The sequence below is a fragment of the Oncorhynchus clarkii genome, chromosome 13 (assembly GCF_045791955.1).
Source record: "Oncorhynchus clarkii lewisi isolate Uvic-CL-2024 chromosome 13, UVic_Ocla_1.0, whole genome shotgun sequence".
NCBI lineage: Eukaryota > Metazoa > Chordata > Actinopteri > Salmoniformes > Salmonidae > Oncorhynchus > Oncorhynchus clarkii.
Genome location: NC_092159.1, coordinates 13,634,501 through 13,656,190, shown reverse-complemented (window position 1 = coordinate 13,656,190; position 21,690 = coordinate 13,634,501). Strand labels below are relative to the sequence as shown.

Below are 21,690 nucleotides of genomic sequence, written 5' to 3'. Positions count from 1 at the left end.
GAGACAGAAAGCAAAAGAGAGGAGACCTGAGAGAGAGAAGGAAAACGAGACGTAAAGAGAGACATTGCGAGAAAGAGAATGAAAGTAATAGAGAGAGAAATAACTTACAAGAGAAAGAGAATTTCTTCTTGATTGTCAGCACATTTACAATCGAGGAAGTCTCTGCCTTTCATATAGACAGTGCAGCTCACCCCCCCCCCCTGCCTCCTCCTGAGAAATTAGGAGCCTCCCTCCTCTCTCTCTCCTCCCTCTCTCTCTCCCTCAGCCTCCGAGCTTTAACAGTGTGTAGAGAGGAGCTGACAGTCAGTCTACACTGAGCCCTGCTGGATAGTAGCTGTGAGAAGCTGAGCCCTGAGCCTCTTGTAACTCCATCCTACTACATACAGCCCACCATGGATGTCAAAGTACTGGCTGTGTTGGCCCTACTGGCTGTGGCCATGGATGTACCTCCCTCTACGGGTGAGTTGGTCTGGGGATGGTTCATCTGTCTGGGCATGTCTTCTACACTCTTAGAAGAAAAGGTGCCATTTCAAACATAAAATGGATAATCCTTTGAAGAACCCTTTTTTGCTTCCAGGAAGAACCCTTTTGAGATCCATGTAGAACCCTTTACACGGAGGGTTCTACATGGAACCCAAAAGAGTTCTACCTGGAACCAAAACGTGTTATCTTATGGGGACAGTCGAAGAACCCTTTTGGAACCCTTTTTTAAAAGACTGTTAGTGTGTTCTTTCTAGTGTTTTATCTATCTTTATTTATCTATCTCTTTATTTGAGTCATTTTAGTAACTTAGCAAAGAGAGACTTTATGTATGTGTTCTAGAATGTCTGGGGATGTGATTTGTTATAGAAAAGGAGGACGTTTTGGTGGTTGTGGAGGTTGTCTTGATATTTTGGTTGAATTTGAATAGGTGTTGTTAGAATAGATGTGGTTGTGACATTTGGCTGGTGTTGCTGAGAGAAGGGATACACAGCAGAACAACTTGTGGTTATGAGTTGTGGTTGTGGAGGTTGTCTTTTGGCTCCTTGATGTTTGACTGGTTTTGGTAAAATAGGTAAGTGATTGTTGTGATGTGATGGGGATGTTATACTCAAACTGGTTGCATTTGTTGAATTGTTGTTGTTTGTATAGTTGGATTGTAAGTAGATGGTTATTTGGATTATTCTGGAAATGTCTAGGTTTGTATTGACTTTGGCCATTATTTATGTATCTTCTCAGTTGCCTTCTGTTGTAAAACTATACTTTTCTGTTTGCTTTTAACACTTTGATATTCCAACCACTTTAATTCCTCAAATCTTCCGTCTTAACGGCATACAAATGAACATTTAAAACTATTTGTCAAATAAAGAAAGAAAGATCTTACGATTTAGAGGATGATGGGTCAGGGAGTCAGTGTCCCAAATGACTAAGTCTCCCCCATACCAATATCACAGCAATGACCCTCCACCTTATCAGGCTCTATTATCATGCTAATACTGGGTCATTATGCATACTGCTTACAGCACCCGGCCACAAGTGAGCATCTAGCTACAACCTTTGCTTCCCAAATAGAACCCTATTCCCTTATACGGCGCACTACATTTGACCAGGGCCCACAGGGAAACCCATAGGGCTCTGGTCAGAAGAAGTGCACAAAATAGGCAATAGGGTTCCATTTGGGATTTAGTTAGTTTCTTTCACAACCCGCCTTGTTTAGCCCCTAATTAGTTTCTAGTTAAAAGAAAGCAACAAAAAAAGCAGATAAATATACAAGTTACCCCCTCCATCACCCCGGCCATCCTGTCGTCTTTAATATGCAGTCAGGGTCTCCCTGGCTAGGGGTAGTAACAACATGCTTAGCATAACACAGCAGAGGTTGAGCTAACTTCAATTCAACTCTTCTCTCGGACTTCTCTCTCTCCTGTTGTTGTTTATTTTGCAGTGTTTTAATGTGATCGCGGTTTAATCCCACAGTCAAACAAGGGAGCCGTTTGTACTCCGTTTAAGATGTAAGATTCGAGAAATGAAAAGAATGTAAATATCAAAGTGTTTTAAAGTAAACAGAGAGAGTCTTTCGTGAAGGTTTTACAACCACAAGACAACTGGAGAAGAGACATGTATATATGTTCAGCCAATTGACCTCTTCCCATCTTCAAAGAAAAACGAATAAAAATCATTGTTGGAAACAGGTTATCAAGAATGTCACGTTTCATGTTAATCTTGTGTGATATTTCCAGCAGGGTTTCCCCTCTGAAATCCCTGAATCTAAGAACATTTCAGGCAAAAGCCAGAGTATGTGCTATTGAGTAAAAAGATTCTTAGTTTCAGGAACCAGTAGGAACCAGGGGTGATATGCAATCATTCGAAGAATGTAGCCTACTTCTTAAAGGGACTCTTTTGATAAGAATCTAAGCTTTGTGCTCTTGGAGCTTTGAGAAAGGAGGAAAACATTGGGAGCCCCAGTGGAGTAGAACGATAAGGACTCTTCTGGGATAGAGAGCTGTGTCGTGAATGTTCATAGTGAAAAGGCAGTATGACGGCGGATGGGACAATGAGCGCTGGTTTGAGAGTCTCTCTGTGTGTGTGTGTGTGTGTGTGTGTGTGTGTGTGTGTGTGTGTGTGTGTGTGTGTGTGTGTGTGTGTGTGTGTGTGTGTGTGTGTGTGTGTGTGTGTGTGTGTGTGTGTGTGTGTGTGTGTGTGTGTGAGCATGTGTGTGGGCATGTGTGTAGGCATGTGTGTATGTGTGCGTGCATACGCTTGTGTGAGTGAGTGTGGCAGACTAATCTCTTTTTAATTGCCTTGCATTTGGAACTAAAGGCAGGTAAATGTATACTTTCTCATGCATTGTCCGGGTTAAATACAATCGTTTTGTACTTGGTGGGAATGTGTGTTGATTATTTGAGGTATGTATTTAAATGCATGGACATGTGTGCTGTTTTGTCTTAACAGTATTTTATTTGAAATGTATCAATAACTGATTGAAATATTTAAATGACATGCATTTTCCTCTCAGAGCTTTCAAAGTGGTATTTGACCCTGAACAACAGAGTCAAGTAATCTTCTTCAAATGCTTCTTTTTGCTAGTTTTATCTAAAGTGTAGTTTTCTGTCATGCTCAGCAGGCCAGTTGAAAGTCCGGGACTTTTCCCCCAGCTTTGTACACAGGTTTAACAGAAATACTGGGGTTTACCCCAGTGAATGTGAAGATGATTAACAACAGGTACAAGTAGAGTAGTGTTGAGTGTGTACCGTGAAAGTTTGGTGAGAGTGTGTGTGAGCTATTTATGAGACCTGGTTGTAACACTGCGTAAACCAATCTCACACACCACTGACTAGGAGCTGTTGCTGTCATGGAGTAACAGTAAAGATGGATTTAATCCCCAATGTCCAGCTGCAACAGAAATCTGTCTTCTACTTTATCCTGTTTGTTCTTACAAGCTCTAATATGAAATGAACAAATTCCTCCCAGTTTGGGACTAAAGTCAGCTAAATGTACTGTATACTTTCCCATGCAGTGTCGGGGTTAGAGACAGTAGTTTAAACATATTTGTTCCAAGTACTCTGATATGTAATGAACAAATTCATCCTCGTTTCCTGCCTGCAGTGATTGTGAGTTGTTGCATTTTGGAGGCGTTGAGTCTCATGTTGGTTCAGCTCTAACTATCATCATGCGTTGTGAGCTGGGATTTGGTTGTTTTAGTTTTAAGACATAGAAATGGTCGGAGCTCACGTTCTCTCAGTGTCCGGTACCTGGTACCTGGTACCTGGTACAGTATCTTACTATGTTTGTGGTTGTTTTAGTTTTAAGACATAGAAATGGTCGGAGCTCACGTTCTCTCAGTGTCTGGTACCTGGTACCTGGTACAGTATCTTACTATGTTTGTGGTTGTTTTAGTTTTAAGACATAGAAATGGTCGGAGCTCACGTTCTCTCAGTGTCTGGTACCTGGTACCTGGTACAGTATCTTACTATGTTTGTGGTTGTTTTAGTTTTAAGACATAGAAATGGTCGGAGCTCACGTTCTCTCAGTGTCTGGTACCTGGTACCTGGTACCTGGTACAGTATCTTACTATGTTTGTGGTTGTTTTAGTTTTAAGACATAGAAATGGTCGGAGCTCACGTTCTCTCAGTGTCCGGTACCTGGTACCTGGTACCTGGTACAGTATCTTACTATGTTTGTGGTTGTTTTAGTTTTAAGACATAGAAATGGTCGGAGCTCACGTTCTCTCAGTGTCCGGTACCTGGTACCTGGTACAGTATCTTACTATGTTTGTGGTTGTTTTAGTTTTAAGACATAGAAATGGTCGGAGCTCACGTTCTCTCAGTGTCTGGTACCTGGTACCTGGTACCTGGTACAGTATCTTACTATGTTTGTGGTTGTTTTAGTTTTAAGACATAGAAATGGTCGGAGCTCACGTTCTCTCAGTGTCTGGTACCTGGTACCTGGTACCTGGTACAGTATCTTACTATGTTTGTGGTTGTTTTAGTTTTAAGACATAGAAATGGTCGGAGCTCACGTTCTCTCAGTGTCTGGTACCTGGTACCTGGTACAGTATCTTACTATGTTTGTGGTTGTTTTAGTTTTAAGACATAGAAATGGTCGGAGCTCACGTTCTCTCAGTGTCTGGTACCTGGTACCTGGTACCTGGTACAGTATCTTACTATGTTTGTGGTTGTTTTAGTTTTAAGACATAGAAATGGTCGGAGCTCACGTTCTCTCAGTGTCTGGTACCTGGTACCTGGTACAGTATCTTACTATGTTTGTGGTTGTTTTAGTTTTAAGACATAGAAATGGTCGGAGCTCACGTTCTCTCAGTGTCTGGTACCTGGTACCTGGTACCTGGTACAGTATCTTACTATGTTTGTGGTTGTTTTAGTTTTAAGACATAGAAATGGTCGGAGCTCACGTTCTCTCAGTGTCTGGTACCTGGTACCTGGTACCTGGTACAGTATCTTACTATGTTTGTGGTTGTTTTAGTTTTAAGTCATAGAAATGGTCGGAGCTCACGTTCTCTCAGTGTCTGGTACCTGGTACCTGGTACAGTATCTTACTATGTTTGTGGTTGTTTTAGTTTTAAGACATAGAAATGGTCGGAGCTCACGTTCTCTCAGTGTCCGGTACCTGGTACCTGGTACCTGGTACAGTATCTTACTATGTTTGTGGTTGTTTTAGTTTTAAGTCATAGAAATGGTCGGAGCTCACGTTCTCTCAGTGTCTGGTACCTGGTACCTGGTACAGTATCTTACTATGTTTGTGGTTGTTTTAGTTTTAAGACATAGAAATGGTCGGAGCTCACGTTCTCTCAGTGTCTGGTACCTGGTACCTGGTACCTGGTACAGTATCTTACTATGTTTGTGGTTGTTTTAGTTTTAAGACATAGAAATGGTCGGAGCTCACGTTCTCTCAGTGTCTGGTACCTGGTACCTGGTACCTGGTACAGTATCTTACTATGTTTGTGGTTGTTTTAGTTTTAAGACATAGAAATGGTCGGAGCTCACGTTCTCTCAGTGTCCGGTACCTGGTACCTGGTACCTGGTACAGTATCTTACTATGTTTGTGGTTGTTTTAGTTTTAAGACATAGAAATGGTCGGAGCTCACGTTCTCTCAGTGTCCGGTACCTGGTACCTGGTACAGTATCTTACTATGTTTGTGGTTGTTTTAGTTTTAAGACATAGAAATGGTCGGAGCTCACATTCTCTCAGTGTCCGGTACCTGGTACCTGGTACAGTATCTTACTATGTTTGTGGTTGTTTTAGTTTTAAGACATAGAAATGGTCGGAGCTCACATTCTCTCAGTGTCTGGTACCTGGTACCTGGTACCTGGTACAGTATCTTACTATGTTTGTGGTTGTTTTAGTTTTAAGACATAGAAATGGTCGGAGCTCACATTCTCTCAGTGTCCGGTACCTGGTACCTGGTACCTGGTACAGTATCTTACTATGTTTGTGGTTGTTTTAGTTTTAAGACATAGAAATGGTCGGAGCTCACGTTCTCTCAGTGTCTGGTACCTGGTACCTGGTACAGTATCTTACTATGTTTGTGGTTGTTGTTTTCAGCTAAGCCCATCAGCCTGGTAGAGAGGTGCTGGTGTCGCTCCACTCTGAACACCGTCCCCCAGAGGAGCATCAGAGAGCTCAAGTTCCTTCACACACCCAACTGCCCTTTCCAAGTCATGTGAGTAACCTGCTGGTGCATTATGGGATGCTTTTTAACCCTGATTTTGGGTTGTGTTTTAGAAGACTTACAGCTAAGTTCCTTAGCTTGTCATGTGAAAAACCTTCCACACCCCTCATAAGAACAACTAGATCGCTGTATTGCTTCTCCCAAAAAGTCAATGTTTTAATTTCAAGGCTGGGGAGTAACAGGGACGTTTTGTAGGAGACAACCCCATGTTCTCCTCAGCCCTGCACTACACTGCACAGATAAGAAAATACTATGGTGGCCAACACTGGACATCCCACACAGCGCACACAGTGTTGCTGCCCACAGAAGGGGAAGCTATTCATTATTTTTAGACAGACTTTTCCTGGAGATAAACCAGAACTACACAGGCCCAGTGAAGCAGTGGTAAGCAACCCTGGTCTGAAACAGCTGCATGTTGAGTGTGTGAGTTAGCTTCGCTTCCCGGGCTCAGCACTGAAGCACCTGATTCAACTTATCAACTAATCGTCAAGGCTGTTGTTGAATCAGGTGTTTGTTTCAGGGCTGGACAGACACCTGTCAATGCCACGGTCCATGTTGCTCTACGAGACCACTGCAATGTTGTTTAACCAGAGGTGGAAGAGGAAGCGACTCATCCCACTCCCTCGTTTTTTTCTTGTTCATATATAATCAATGAACTAAGCAGACCAGACCCAGCTGCTAATGCATTGGTGCCTATGGGAGAGCCATCCCTTAAGCAGACTGGAAATGTGACATCTTCATTTATCTACCATCTTTACTTTAACACAGCACAAGCCTGCATGGCTGAAACCAGAAGGACCTTGGCCTGATACGTATAGTCAAGTAGGGATAAACTAGCCTGGTTCCAGATCTGTTTGTGCTGTCTTACCAACTCCTATTATCAGCTGCTACAGCAAAACTAACTTGGTTCTAGATCTGTTTGTGCTATCTTACCAACTCCTATTATCAGCTGCTACAGCGAAACTAACTTGGTTCTAGATCTGTTTGGGTGGTCTTACCAACTCCTATTATCAGCTGCTACAGCTAAACTAACTTGGTTCTAGATCTGTTTGTGTGGTCTTGCCAACTCCTATAGTCATCTCCTAGGGCAAAACCTGTTCAGAAAAGCCTGATTCAGCCCAGTAAGGCCCCTCTGTTAATAAGATCCCATGTGGATTCTAATGGCGCTTAACTTTGGGTCCCATTCCATTCTGCTAAGCATCAGTCCCATATTATCAGGTTTTAATGATTGCAGTTGGAGGACCACAGTGGAGGGAAAGACAGAGAGAAAGCGCGCTAGAGAGAGAGAGAAAGCGAGAGAAAGAGAGAGAGAGAGAGAGAGAGAGAGAGAGAGAGAGAGAGAAAGCGAGAGAGAAAGCGAGAGAAAGCGAGAGAGAAAGCGAGAGAAAGCAAGAGAGAGAGAGTGGAAAAAAGAGATAAAGTTACTATGGCTCTCCCCAAATGGAAAGAGATGTTTAGATTAGAACAACACGATAAATGGCCAGGAGAGGAGAGAGGAAGCTGACAGAGGAGTGTCTCTCTCCAAGCTAGCTCTAGGGGGGATTTTAGTCTTGTTAAGGAATCAATCATTAGGGGTCAATGTGATGACCTTTATGTTGCAGCTGACCCTCTCTATCCTTCTTTCTTTTATTCCCTGCGCTCACCAGCCGCCCACATTTAGTGTAATTTAAATGGCCTGGAACACATTAAGCCAAAATGCTTTGCCTATTTGTAACCTATAGAAACCAGGTGGCCAGAGCCAAAAAGCCAGAGGGGTTTGGGGGGTTGGGAAGGGGGGGGGGGCATTAGGGGGTTAACTCATGGCAAGGGGTCAGTAAGGATACAAATCTGGTCAGGACCCACAATCATCAAGAGATACACACATTTGCACACACAGGCATTAAAGAACACACATACGCCACCAAAAGCTTCCACTTTTCCCTCTTATTCCCTCCAAAGCCCATCCTAAAGTTATTTATGACTGAGCAGCAGGGGAGAGAGGGGCAGAGAGCTCGCATCTCTTCTGATATATCTATTGTCCTTGGATGAAAGACAACAGGGGTAACACTACACCCCCCTCACCCCCTCCATCCCTCCCTACACGCCCCTGTCTCCTCCTGCTTGTTGGCATTAGCTTGCTGTGAAGTAATTACTACCTACTGGGTTAGAAGCTCCAGACTCCCAGAGCCCCGAATTCCAACAGAGTCAATCAGACGCTAGATAGTCCAGACACACGCACGCACACACACACACACACACACACACACACACACACACACACACACACACACACACACACACACACACACACACACACACACACACACACACACACACACACACACACACACACACACACACACACACACACACCCTAGAGGGATAAACCTAAACCAGGAGAAACATCAAAACAAAACAGTAAAATGGATTAGCTGCACTAAATATATAAAAGAGGACAGGATGGGGGTTGGAGGGAGGGAGGAAGGGGGTATCCTAGAGATAAACAAACAGGGAATCCAGTTACCGGCTTTTATTTATCTGAACGATTGGGATGTTGGTTTTGGGGGGGATTTGAAGGGGTTTGATGCGCTTGAGCTGTTCTTTCATCTTATTGGGGTAAGGGTAGTAGGTAGGCCATTTGGTCAATTGAAGAGGTTGGTGTTAAATAGGGATGGAGAGTTTGGGGGAGGTGAAATTGAATCAGAAAAGCGGTAAAGGAGTGATGAAGGAGAGAATCAGAGGTGGAGAGGAATGTGTCTAATTTACAGGGCTGTGAGAGGAAGAGAAGGAGGGAGAGAAGGAGGGAGGGAGGGGAGGTGGTGAGGCGCTACCTGAGTTGTTAACTCTCAAACACGACCTTTTGACACAGAGGTGTTAGAACCATATGTTTGGGGAAGGAGGGGAGGAGAGGAGAGAGTGCTGACACACACACACACACACACACACACACACACACACACACACACACACACACAAACACACACACACACACACACACACACTAGCCCGTCTCCCCCTAAAGCTCATGGATCAGAAACACTCACAGAGGTGTCCGATCTCGGGACAAATGCCCCTCTCTCAAGTCGACACTCAAGTCAACCCTCTATCAACACACTACAGTCCGCTACAGGTGAACCACTTACTCCCACATACACCCCACAGTCTGTAAATCCCAGGCTAAATGGCCTGACATCAAAACCTCCTTATTGATGGTACCACCGGCTTAACAAAGAGATCAGTGTTACCATGCTTTATTATCACTGCAACAGCTGTCTAAGTGGAAGGAGAGAGATGGGATTTTCCACCTGTGGCAGGTGGTGGGGGGACTTGATGTGATTGAATGCATTGTGATCCTTACAACTGGCGCAAAGCATGTTTTGTGGGTGAAAATATGCTGTGAATACAAGTTTTAATAATTGTTATTCTTACAACTTGTTCATAATATGTTTGTTCTTCTTAAAAATATATGTTTGGGATTTTAATAAAGTGTTGATTGTTCACTGGCATATGTGTCTTGCAAATGTCCCTGGAAATTAGCGACATATAAATAAACTTGATAAATATAATTTGGGTCAAATAACTTATTTTTCCAGAAACATTATGTTACTGTTGACTTTGCAGCCTTATATCATATAGAGTGATGTTTGCTTTGTGTGAACAGTCCAGTCCAGTACAGTAGTTGGTTTAAAGGAAAGTGAACTTCATTTATCTTAATGTGTTTGTTTATTTTGACCCTGAATGAGCAGATAGACGATATCGAAATGATGGAACACATTTACTTTTAGATTACAGTACACAGAGTTCATCGGATGTCTCTTCAATCTTCAGATACATGAATTATACAGACTAGATTTCAGTAACCTATAAAAACTGTGTCAAACAGAAATTAATGGCTTCAAAAACATTACCTCAAATGTAACCCTTTGGAAATGTTTTTATTTTTTATAAATCAAATATATAAGATTACACACTGTATCTGAGTCTATAAAGACAGACTGGTCCAACTGAAATAGTTGCATTCAGAATGCTTAGTTCAAAAGAAACCTATAAATGATCTATATTTATTTATCTATGTATATCATTTAAGTGTCATAAAAACGTGCCACTCGTTCTATTCAACTCGCTACTCCAAGGCCCACGAGTCTCATTACAGTTTGACCGAAACACGGCCACAGTTCACCCTAGTTGACGCCACGTATCAGGCATGTGTGTTACTGTGTGTTACAGCTACACAGCACACTATCCCTGGATGTTCACCAGAGTGAGAAGACGCTAGGCCAGTTCATGAGAGCTTACTGGACTTTTTTTTCGGATCATTCCGTCCTTGAATCAGATAAGAAAACAGAGAAAGTGGATGCTCGGAGAACACTGAAGTGAGTCTGCCTAATTCACGTTCTCTCTCTCTCTCTCTCCCTCCCTTCATCCCTCCATCCCTCTCCCGGTCACAGTGCCAAGCTGAAGAACAACAGGGAGGTGTGCATTAACCCCGAGACCAAATGGCTGCAGACGTACCTGAAGAATGCCATTAACAAGTAAGGAGAAACCTTACTTCCCTCTTTGACAAGTAAGAGCTGATCACAGGGTAGCCTGGTCCCACATCTGCTTGTGCTTACTTGCCGACTCTTATTATTGTCACGCCAAACCATAGGAGTTGGCAAGACAACACAAACAGATCTGGGACCAGGCTAGTTCGCTGGTAACAGTGAGACACGGAATGAAATGCGCCACTGTTTTCATCTGCAAAATCCAAATGAAATGGGAGAAATGGGACTGCTTAAGTACAGTAACAACAGATAAGTGTCATTTTATGGCCACCTGTCCGCATAGCATTCTGAAATCGCTCATTTATCGGTATGATTAGAACTGTTGCTATGTGTGTGTCTCATTAAAAGAGATGAAAATGACTGGTGTTTCTGGGTGCTTGTTTCTCATTATGCGTGCTAGCTACTCAGATGGCTACTGAGATGTGAATTAAAGACTGGGAAAGAAGGCTTTCTGCTCATGCCTTGCAATCCCTCTGATAATTTAAGCGTGGCATTCGGAGCATTCCAGGTCTTTCAGTAAACAATCAGAATGTATCTGGGAAATCAGGGACGGAGTAGAATGTCATGACATCACTTTTTTCTATTTTTTTATTACAGATTTATTACCTAAAACTTTTGGCCCAAAAAACAGGTGTTACTTTCACAATTGAACTAAGTTCATTAATTTCATGGCCAAAAGACAGCAGTTTATGTATAAATAAACAAATATGTGTAAATTGAAGGCTCTTTCACACAATGATCAGGACTAATTTGTCTACAAATAGTAAAATTCATTCCACTAAGGGAAAATAATTCCACTAGGTTTTACACCCAAGGAGTAAACTGTAAAAACCTACAATAAACAATAACAGACACACTATACAGAATATTATAATGAATCTAAATGTGTTAAAATGTGTGTTAAATGTGCATTCCTCATTCCTCTGGTGATCGTTTTCACCAACCATGCAAAATGTCTGCCTCTTAAAAACGCCTATAGTAAATACATCTAAAAATGGAGGAACATTTTACCACAAATTAGGCATTTTCTTGCTGTTTAGTTCCCAATGTGGCATAGTTACAAAAGATTGCATTTGCTCAAAATAGCGAGCTAAAAAAACTGTGTACAAATCTTTCTAAAACAATGCATATCCAGATGATCTTTATGAAGGCTTGAGTATATATGCTCTCGTAGAACTGTATCATGTTTATAAGTCCAGTCTGACAGACAAACCAACTATATTATTACACAACTACAGTAGATACTGGAGGTCTATGTGACATGTTACACACTTAGAGAAAAAGGTGCATCTAAAACCTAAAATGGTTCTTTGGCTGTTCCCATAGGAGAACCCTTTGAAGAACCAGTTTTGGTTCCAGTTAGAACCCTTTTGATTCCATGTAGAACCCGTTTGTGTTCCATGTAGAACCCGTTTGGGTTCCATGTAGGACCCATTTGTTTTTATTTATTTATTTATTTGTATAAAAAAAATTAGGGGGCATGTAGGACCCTTTCCACAGAGGGTTCCACATGGAACCAAAAATGTTATCCTATGGGGACAGCCAAAGTACCCTTTTGGAACCCTTTTACTAAGAAAGCATGTTTCAAAACCCTGCATGATGCAGAACATAGCATCAATATGACTACGAGCACCGTACTAAGTATTTACCATAAAATGACATTAGGGCTCAGAGTTGTTCCTAATCAGGTGATGTCAAGTGGCCACACGGAAAAATGAAGTTACACCCATGAATCCTCTTCAACCAGTGTCTTATTCCTCTCTTTCTGTCTCTCCAGGGTGAAGAAGTCCAGAAGACGTGCTCAGTAAAGGAGACACCATCCTGACCGGCCTGCAGTGCCCCAGTCCCAGGCCAGCTATCCTCCTCCTCCTCCTCCTCCACTACTCAGATATGTAACTCTGTAGCTACACGTCTCTGCTCTGGAACACTCTGGAACGCTCTGGAACGCTCTGGAACATTCTGGAACGCTTGCAAAACCAGCACTTCACCGCCAGATTCACTCCTCCCTTGAGGAGGTTTATGCCTTGCTGCTGCTGCTGACCCCGCAGCCACCCTGCCCCCCACGCTGCAGACACCTCTCCTCACGCTGTTAGCACCAACTGCATATACCTAATTATATCGGAATGTGTGAGTACGTGTGTAAAGAGTGTGTGAGCACAGTGTGTTTTATTTGGTGTGGTTGTTCTTAGTGTGTGTGTGTGTGTGTGTGTGTGTGTGTGTGTGTGTGTGTGTGTGTGTGTGTGTGTGTGTGTGTGTGTGTGTGTGTGTGTCTGAACTGAGTGTGTAAGTGTACGTCTGTATATAAAGTATTTTTCCTACTTTTATAAGAGGCAGTAAAGGGACATTTAAAGTTTTTACACCCGGTTCACCGTCTCAAATGTGCCCAGCAAGGGCTTGTGGGTATCACCAGGAGTGGGCTCTGACTGAGGGGTCATAGGATAGGAACAGGAATGAGCCGTCCAATGGCTTGAGCCCACTCTGTAAGAGGCGACCAATCAGGGCTGGTCAAACATTCATAACAGGGGAAATAGATAGTCACCCTTAACTGATCCAAGGTCAGATGTTGTTGAATCCCTGATGGTTAAGTCTAGGATGGTAGGGAAGGAAATCTTAGATCTGTGGTTAGGGGCAACTTCTATGTCAAGCCTTAACAAGCATTCCAGTCTAGCCAAGACAATGGAGATCCTCAAACGATAACAAAGGACATGCATTGATTCAGGTGTTTCAACGCTGGGGATCAGAAGACATTAGTTTGAACTGATACATATCTTTTCAGGAAGCGAGGCTGTGCACTGAATCACATGGAGTTTCCATTCACCAGAACAGACCAGTGAAGATCCGAATCAGACGATGCGTACAGGCCGGCGGTTTCTAACCTCTCCTCGGGGACCACCAGGCGTTTCACAATTTAGTTGTAGCCCAGAACTAACTCACCTGATTCACCTATTCAAGGCTGGTTAGTTGACAAGTTGAATCAGGTGTGCTAGCTGTGGAATAGATCAAATACATGGAACGACTGGGGGACCTCGAGGAGAGGTTTGAAAACCCCTGCTGTAATGAAGGGGAAGTTATCTGCTGTAATAAAGGGGAGGTTATCTGCTGTAATACAAGCCGACAGCCTTTATTGGAGGCAGACAATTCTGTATTACAGTTGAGTCCTGTGCCGAACAGGAAAGCCCACACAATTAGAAGTAACTTAAGCAACTCAGCAAAAGCCAAGGGTTGTAAGAACGATGGCCTTGTAGGATAAGATTGTAATGCAAAACAGGGATAAAACTCCATATCAATGCAGCTTTTTAAACAGTTTGTGTGAATGTAATGTTGTTCGTTGCTATAGTCTAGGCTGTAAAGGCATTGAATGAGACACCAAGTCATTTTTCAACAACACAAGCGATGTGAAATTAATTTACCTCAATATTCTGGGTATTTACTAACAAATACTGGCGTAAAATAATTGCTGTATTATATTAAGTATAGTAAGATTCATTACATACATTTCGATACAGGATCACATTGTCTGATTATTGGATTTCACTCATCACTTGCAGCTCACTTTAGGCCTACTCCATAGTTATAAACCACCACATATCCTGAGGATTTAAAGCCAGTATACGGCCACATGAAATACCTGTTACTATACTACAGTATTGACTATCACATTGAAACTGAATGTTGCAGAGCTGGGGGCGAAAGAAAGTTATTCTACTTTGATCGTTGAGCCACTTTAAGACTTTAAGTCTTTTAAATTGGTATTTTTACTGTAATGATTTTTTATTTTTGTATATTTTATATATTCTAAGATAATGAGATGTAACACAGTATTTGTAAGTACATTTAAGCAGTATTAGATGAAGGCATAACCAGAGAGTACTGTATCCCAACCGCAGTACTACTGTATTATCAAATCAAATTTTTACACATTTATCACTTTTCCAAAAACGTTTATTTGCGATATCATAAAAAAACATGTTATGTGTCTATTAATTAACTTCATTTGGTGCAGCTGCAACATGTTGAAGTTAATGTAATAAACATTTATAGTCCCCCAGATTAAATTGTGGCGACAGGTCTAGATTGAACAACAACAGAATATTATAGAGATACAGGGTTCATTGCCATAGTTTTCCCTGATTCACTCCTCCCTTGAGGAGGTTTCTTCTAATCAACCAATAATCTGACGCCATTCATCCACTGATGTAAGATGGGCAAATCTAATAAATCTGGAATGTACTGAGATACTTTAAAACAAACATTCCTGTTGTCATTAGGATATCTCAGCTCAGGCCGATTCAGATTCAGATTCAGCTCAGGCAGACGTCAATTAATTCTTCATTAGGACCCCTTAGAACACAATGTCGTTGGGATTCTGTTCCATTTCTCCTGACAGCGTTCCACAGAGTTTAAAATATGAAGTGCCAATAGTACCACTGAGCCAAGACAGAGAACAATACATTTAAGTATGAGCCAGGGGACCCACACATGTTTTCAATCAAGCCCCTCCCTCCCAGATATAGCCATTCCTCAATGATGTGGGTTTCTATACTGTTTTACTGTTGCCATTGTTTTTCTACTGTCAAAATAGAGCTCCAGGTCCATTCAAATCTCCAGGCATCTTCGTCTGTGAGCTAAGTGCAGGTGTTTTGGTCCAGAGTTTATTAAGTATCTGTATCACATCGTTGTAAGGTTTGTCATAAAGGAAGGGAATTTGGTGATTATTTAAGTGTTTGAGAACCATTCTGTTCAATGCCATGCTACAGTTAGATCCACAACCAAACCAAACAACATGGCTGTTACCATTTTACTTATCATATCTGTTATTTGGACCACATGTGCAAATAAATCATTGCATTAAGCAATAACATCCCAAGTGGAAATGTGTTTTGTCAGAAGTGTATTTGTTCTGTATGGGTGCTCTCCCCAGACAATGTGAATTACATGTTAAAACCTTCAATTCTTTTGAGGCAGCTTACGACACAAGTATCCTTCATCTACGAGGGATTGTTTAATTAAACTTTGTATGTTCACTGTTTGTATAAACCAAGGGGCAATATGATACCTATATGATACGCACCCTCTTTTTCAATAAACATATAAAATAAAATAAATTGAATGTTTCATTTCTTCTTAAGAAAATGATAATTTGTGTATTTATTGAAAGTGGCATCAATAGAGAAGTGTGTTAGGAATCGTCTCCACTTTATTTGACTGTTTTACTTCTCCTTTAGTGTTACTGTTCTGTCTTCATTGCAGTGCAGAACCATCACAGTTGGGTTTCATTATGACTACAGACTTACTGACACAAAATGTCACATTAGATAAGACTGAAGGATGTAGATATTTCTGTTTCAAAATAACTTCACTAAGAATCACCCAAACCAGTTTGATGGTAATAGATGCTGGATACCAGACTCTCACACACACAACCTAGACAGGTGGAATAAAACCAACGCACACACACACACACACACACACACACACACACACACACACACACACACACACACACACACACACACACACACACACACACACACACACACACACACACACACACACACACACACACACACACACACACACACACACACACACACACACCTTCTGTTTTCCACAGAGTCCAGGCCCAGGGAAGTCTATGTTAGCAGCTCAGGGCGACAGCCACCATATGAATCTACAGTATACCCGCTGAAACCACAGGCTACAGTAGGACTTAAAGTGCAATTCCCCCCGTTTTCAACCTCATTTTCAGTATCTCCAGCACAATACTAGTGTCAACATATGTGAATACAGCGCATTTCTACGTTGTGTAGAAAAAAGTACAATGCTGAAATGTTCTACCCGATGACATCATCAAAAGTAAAAACATTTTACAGTGATTTTCAAACACCATGAGATTGTCTGTGACGTGACACTCCATCTGGCTAGACACTCATTGTCCTGGTCATACCTTCCATCCTACCCTGTGATGTCACAGAGACGTATTTTCCAGGAACCGTCTTCTGATCTTTTTGACCACAGATCATAGAGACGTGCCGTGTTGACATGATGTAGACACTGATGTGGTGCTGGAGAGAATGAATATGAGGTTGAAAGTGGCGGACTTGCCCTTTAAGCCTAAACCTCAGCTTCCATCAAAACTGCTACATATCTGTGGCCAGCCGTTTGAATAATTCAACTAGACTATGTGTGCTTCCCAAATAGCACCCTAATTCTCATTTAGAGCCCCATAGGGCTCTAGGTCAAAAGCAGTGCACTAAATAGGGAGTTTGGGTTCCGTTTGGGACGCACCATGTCACTTGACATTTCCCCTTTAAAACTTAAGCTTGGTGGAAAAACAGAAAGAAGCAGAAAGATTTAGACGTAAAGGAACCAGCCAGGGCCATTAACAACCCTGTCTGAGTTTAACACCTCCGCTTCATGTAGTGTTCTCTGTGTGTGTGTGTGTGTGTGTGTGTGTGTGTGTGTGTGTGTGTGTGTGTGTGTGTGTGTGTGTGTGTGTGTGTGTGTGTGTGTGTGTGTGTGTGTGTGTGTGTGTGTGTGGCCTGTGTGTGTGTGTGTGTGGCCTGTGTGTGTGTGTGTATGTGTGTGTGTGTGTGTGTGTGTGTGTGTGTGTGTGTGTAATTGAATATATTCATTAGTCCTGGTTCGTTACCCGTCCATTGCACCGAGGGGATTTAGCACCAATACATAAACCTGTCTACTTTAATCAAGTAGAACCATGTAGAGCAGATTAACTTCATGTTATAGGCTCCAAATGGAACCCTAATCCCTACACCACTTACGACCTGAGCCCTATGGGTCCTGGTCAAATGTAGCCCATTATATAGGGATTAGGGTGCTATTTGGGATGCGGTATAGGCTTTCTGTTTTGGCTGGATGTTGATGTTAACACATAATGGACAAGAACAAGAGCTGGTGGCTTGGAGTTTAGACAAGGACCAAACCGTTTAAAGGATCACGAGTTACGTTTTGGGGTCTTGGGCACATTCAGAAATGATTAGTGGATTTATGTGATATGACACACACACACACACACACACACACACGCACACACACACACACACACACACACACACACACACACACACACACACACACACACACACACACACACACACACACACACACACACACACACACACACACACACACACACACACACATACCAGCTGAAGGCCTTGCCTGGTCCAAGGAGACTCACAAACTGTACTTGAACATGTATTGTGTTGTGTGAATAACAAGCACTGGGACTGGTTCACAGAGGATTGAAAACAGCTGTAATGTCCAACAAACCCTGGCTAAGTATCCCTGACTATACCACAAACCAATGCCAGGGGCATTACACTGGACTGATAAAAGAGCACAACGACACAATCAAATGAAAGAGAGATTCTTTAGATGCTCTATCTAGTTCACCAGCTTCAAATCAAATAGCAACCACAAGAGAATCAGGGTATTTCAGCATGTGCACACACACACACACACACACACACACACACACACACACACACACACACACACACACACACACACACACACACACACACACACACACACACATACACACACACATACACACACACACACACACACACACACACACACACACACACACAATTCAACTCAAATCACCTGAGACGGAGAACATAACGAGGTTGGACAACAAAGTGATTGAGTCCCGAGGATCATGGGTAATCCGGTGTGATTTGGAGGTCTTTACTGTAGATCTCTGAACAACTTAATGCCAGACCCATTGACTAGGAGCTAATAGGAAACAGGTAGGGTGGAAAACAACACGGTGTGTGTGTGTGTGTGTGTGTGTGTGTGTGTGTGTGTGTGTGTGTGTGTGTGTGTGTGTGTGTGTGTGTGTGTGTGTGTGTGTGTGTGCGTGCGTGCGTGCGTGTGTGTGTGTAGACGTGTTTAATTATACCTGTGGGGACTAGAAGTCTCAACAAGAATTGTAAACAAACAAAAACTTTACCAACTAGGGACATTTTTTTAGTCCTCAGAAGGGCAAATGCTATTTCTACGGGGTTTAGGTTTAGAATTAGGTTTAGGGTTAGGAGCTATGGTTAGGTTCAGGGTTAGGGTTAAGGTGAGGTTTTGGTGTTAAGGTTATGGTTAAAGTTAGGGTAAGGGTTAGTGTTAAAGAAAATAGGATTTTGAATAGGACTGAATTATGTGTGTCCCCATAAGGTTAGTTATGCAAGACTGTGTGTGTGTGTGTGTGTGTGTGTGTGTGTGTGTGTGTGTGTGTGTGTGTGTGTGTGTGTGTGTGTGTGTGTGTGTGTGCAGACCGGAGAGGGGCCCTTTCACTCTCATCATCAGTTCCATACCTGACAGGATACAGAGAGTGTCATGGCCTCTTCCTCTGGCTGTGTTTTCACACAGTGAGGCCCTGTTCCTGGACGGACATGAGGAATTACATGCTGATTCTAAACCCAACAAGGTTGACATCCCTCTCTGTCACTAAGGGAGACAGACACACATACACGCATGCACATACACACACATGCACACACACACACACACACACACACACACACACACACACACACTCATACGCACACACACTGCCACCCCTCCTCTATATAATATTGAAACATTTACAGTAGTCAACAAGGTGTTACAGCAACGCAGAACGGGTTTGTGTTCCTTACTGTAAATCCCTTTGGCACGAGTTCTGAGGTGACAGACACAGTACGGAATTTATACTGAGCAAGAAGGTGAAAAATAATCAAATTATTCAAAAGTACACCGTACAGCTGTCCAGATGTGTTGAAACATGAACAAGAGGACACGACAGAACAGAACAGATATTAATGTAGCAAATTCTCTCATATCAGTAAACAACGATAGGGGGTTGAGAATCTAGACAGTAGTTTTATCTTGTTGATACAGCCCCAAGGGAGAATATTATTATGTTATTACTGTCTTTAAAAGGGAGTCTGAACTCTGTTTCATCTGAGTTCACAGAGATGTAATGTCCGAGGGCCTCAATCCTCGAATGGTCTTGTTTGGAATTATTTGGTGTGTAATTGCGTCCAATGCATGAGTCTGGTTTGGCCTGTCTGGTAAAGGAAATAGCAGGGGATTCTGTGTAATACTGAGTTAATGATGTATGTTGGATTCTGTGTAATACTGAGTTAATGGTGTATGTTGGATTCTGAGTAAGAGGTCTGACAGGAAACAAAGCGATAATGTCTTTGTTATTGATCTCAGGAACGAAAGGACTAAATAAGAATCAATAGCGGTGTATTGTATAAAACTCCCCCGATCGCAAATTACGGGAGATTGATGATATTGTTTTTCTTTCTCTTCTATTCTCCCTTTCTCGTTCTCTCTCAGAGAGCAAATAAACTGTGAAGGATGATAACGAGTTTCTCTTTCACCCTCTCCCTCTTTTCTCTCCCTCTTTTCTCTCCCTCTTTTCTCTTTTCTCCTGTATACAGGCATGGTTTTCTTTTCTTTCTTTCTGCAGAAAAATGCTAATGATCAACCTGTTTCCAATAGCGTTGTGAGATGACATTGACCCCTCTTTCAAACCCCAAGGATAGAGAAACATTCTAATTCTACCCCCCTAATCATGATGGATCACAGAAGGTTCCAGAATGCTGTGGAATCTCTTTAAGCTGACGTCGGACGGACCATTTAATTAAAGAGAGGGGGCTTGCGGGATACGAGGTGGTGGTGTCAGGAACTGTGAACTATTTTGTCCTGAAGGAGGCATTTTTCGTCCTCAACGTTGACCCGGGCCGTGAATTCTCCCAGAGTTCTGAAATGAGAAGACTGATCACTCCGGACAGCTAAGACCCTCTGCTCGGCCCAACGCATGAAAGCTGACAGCAAACTGGGTGTTCATGTCTGCACATTTGAATGTTTTAGTCTGATGTTTGGGGATCAGAGTTGTTGGTCTACAGGGATGTGATCTCTCTAGGCAGGGTCACAGAGGAGTCAGGGGTTCCAGAGAATGGATCATAGGACGTGATAGGGTCCAATCACAGGTTAAGTTAAGCCAGGTGGGCTTCCTATATCTTCCTACATTTACATCCCTCTCAGCTACATTACAATACTTTTCTTTGGATTCAAGCATCTAACAACTAACCAGAGAGGACACAGAATTTATAACACGATAGAGGTGATACGTTTAGTCCCACTTCTTCAGATCCGATCCAGAGGCTTTGACTCAAACCAGAAAACAGCCTTCTGACAATTCCCGTTAATTCCCGTTAGTGTTTTACTGGAAAAGCCCACAACCAGAAATAGCTTGGACATATCTGGCTGACTTTACAGAGATTACGTTTCTTTCTAACTCAGACCAGTACTTTTAATTGAATGAAAACCCCAGAATGTGAACTTATTCTTGGCACCAAAGAGGTGCTTGAGATCTCTAAACAACACTAGTGGTTATAAAAGAGTCTACAGTGAAAAAGAAGACAATGTCTTGGTTTTAGAGGTGCAACATACTGTATGGATATACTGTATGGATATACTGTATGGATATACTGTATGGGTGGAATAGATCAGTTTAGTCATCCAATCGCCCCGCCAAACATACAAGCAAACATATTTAAGTAATATCCCTCCCCAGAGATACATTCTGACAACTTAAATAGAGCAGCCGTTTAGTTGTGTCAAAACAATCCTCAACATGTGCTGTATCTTGGCACTCAGTACATAGTGGTTTTAGTCTTTAGGCCAGAAAGCCTCTACTTTAGATACGTTGGTTTGGAAAGACACTGTGCACAAATTCTCATCAGTCTGGAGGGAGGACGGGTCACTCAGTGTGTTTGCCAAGATTTCGCACATTTCTCCTTTTGCTCTCAAACTACGTTTCTGAAAACTCACGTACAGAAACGGTTCCTTTGAAATGGCATAAACGTTCTCAAAATGAGCCAATCATTAAGTATCGATGTGGTCACACCTTGGCTGTCTCTATTTTACGCTGTGACAGACCGACAGATCAAAAAGGCCATATCCCTCATCAGTATAAGTCCAGGGGAA

General features: G+C 42.3%; 1 protein-coding gene across 1 annotated transcript; it reads left to right on the top strand.

The window, feature by feature from the left end:
* Positions 1-6: 6 nt before the first annotated feature.
* LOC139424434 (chemokine (C-X-C motif) ligand 12b (stromal cell-derived factor 1)) lies at positions 7-15,819 on the top strand. The gene is made up of 4 exons (XM_071176229.1): positions 7-459; positions 6,037-6,154; positions 10,591-10,674; positions 12,464-15,819. The coding sequence occupies exons 1-4, from the start codon at positions 393-395 to the stop codon at positions 12,492-12,494; spliced, it is 300 nt and encodes a 99-aa protein (XP_071032330.1). The 5' UTR covers positions 7-392; the 3' UTR covers positions 12,495-15,819.
* Positions 15,820-21,690: the final 5,871 nt, after the last annotated feature.

What these genes read in the sequence shown, in the direction of transcription:
- LOC139424434 (XM_071176229.1), top strand. Translation starts at nt 393, where the DNA reads ATGGATGTCAAAGTACTGGCTGTGTTGGCCCTACTGGCTGTGGCCATG. An exon ending in GGATGTACCTCCCTCTACGG is followed by an intron (nt 460 to 6,036) that starts GTGAGTTGGTCT and finishes TGTTGTTTTCAG; the next exon opens with CTAAGCCCATCAGCCTGGTA. An exon ending in CTGAAGAATGCCATTAACAA is followed by an intron (nt 10,675 to 12,463) that starts GTAAGGAGAAAC and finishes CTGTCTCTCCAG; the next exon opens with GGTGAAGAAGTCCAGAAGAC.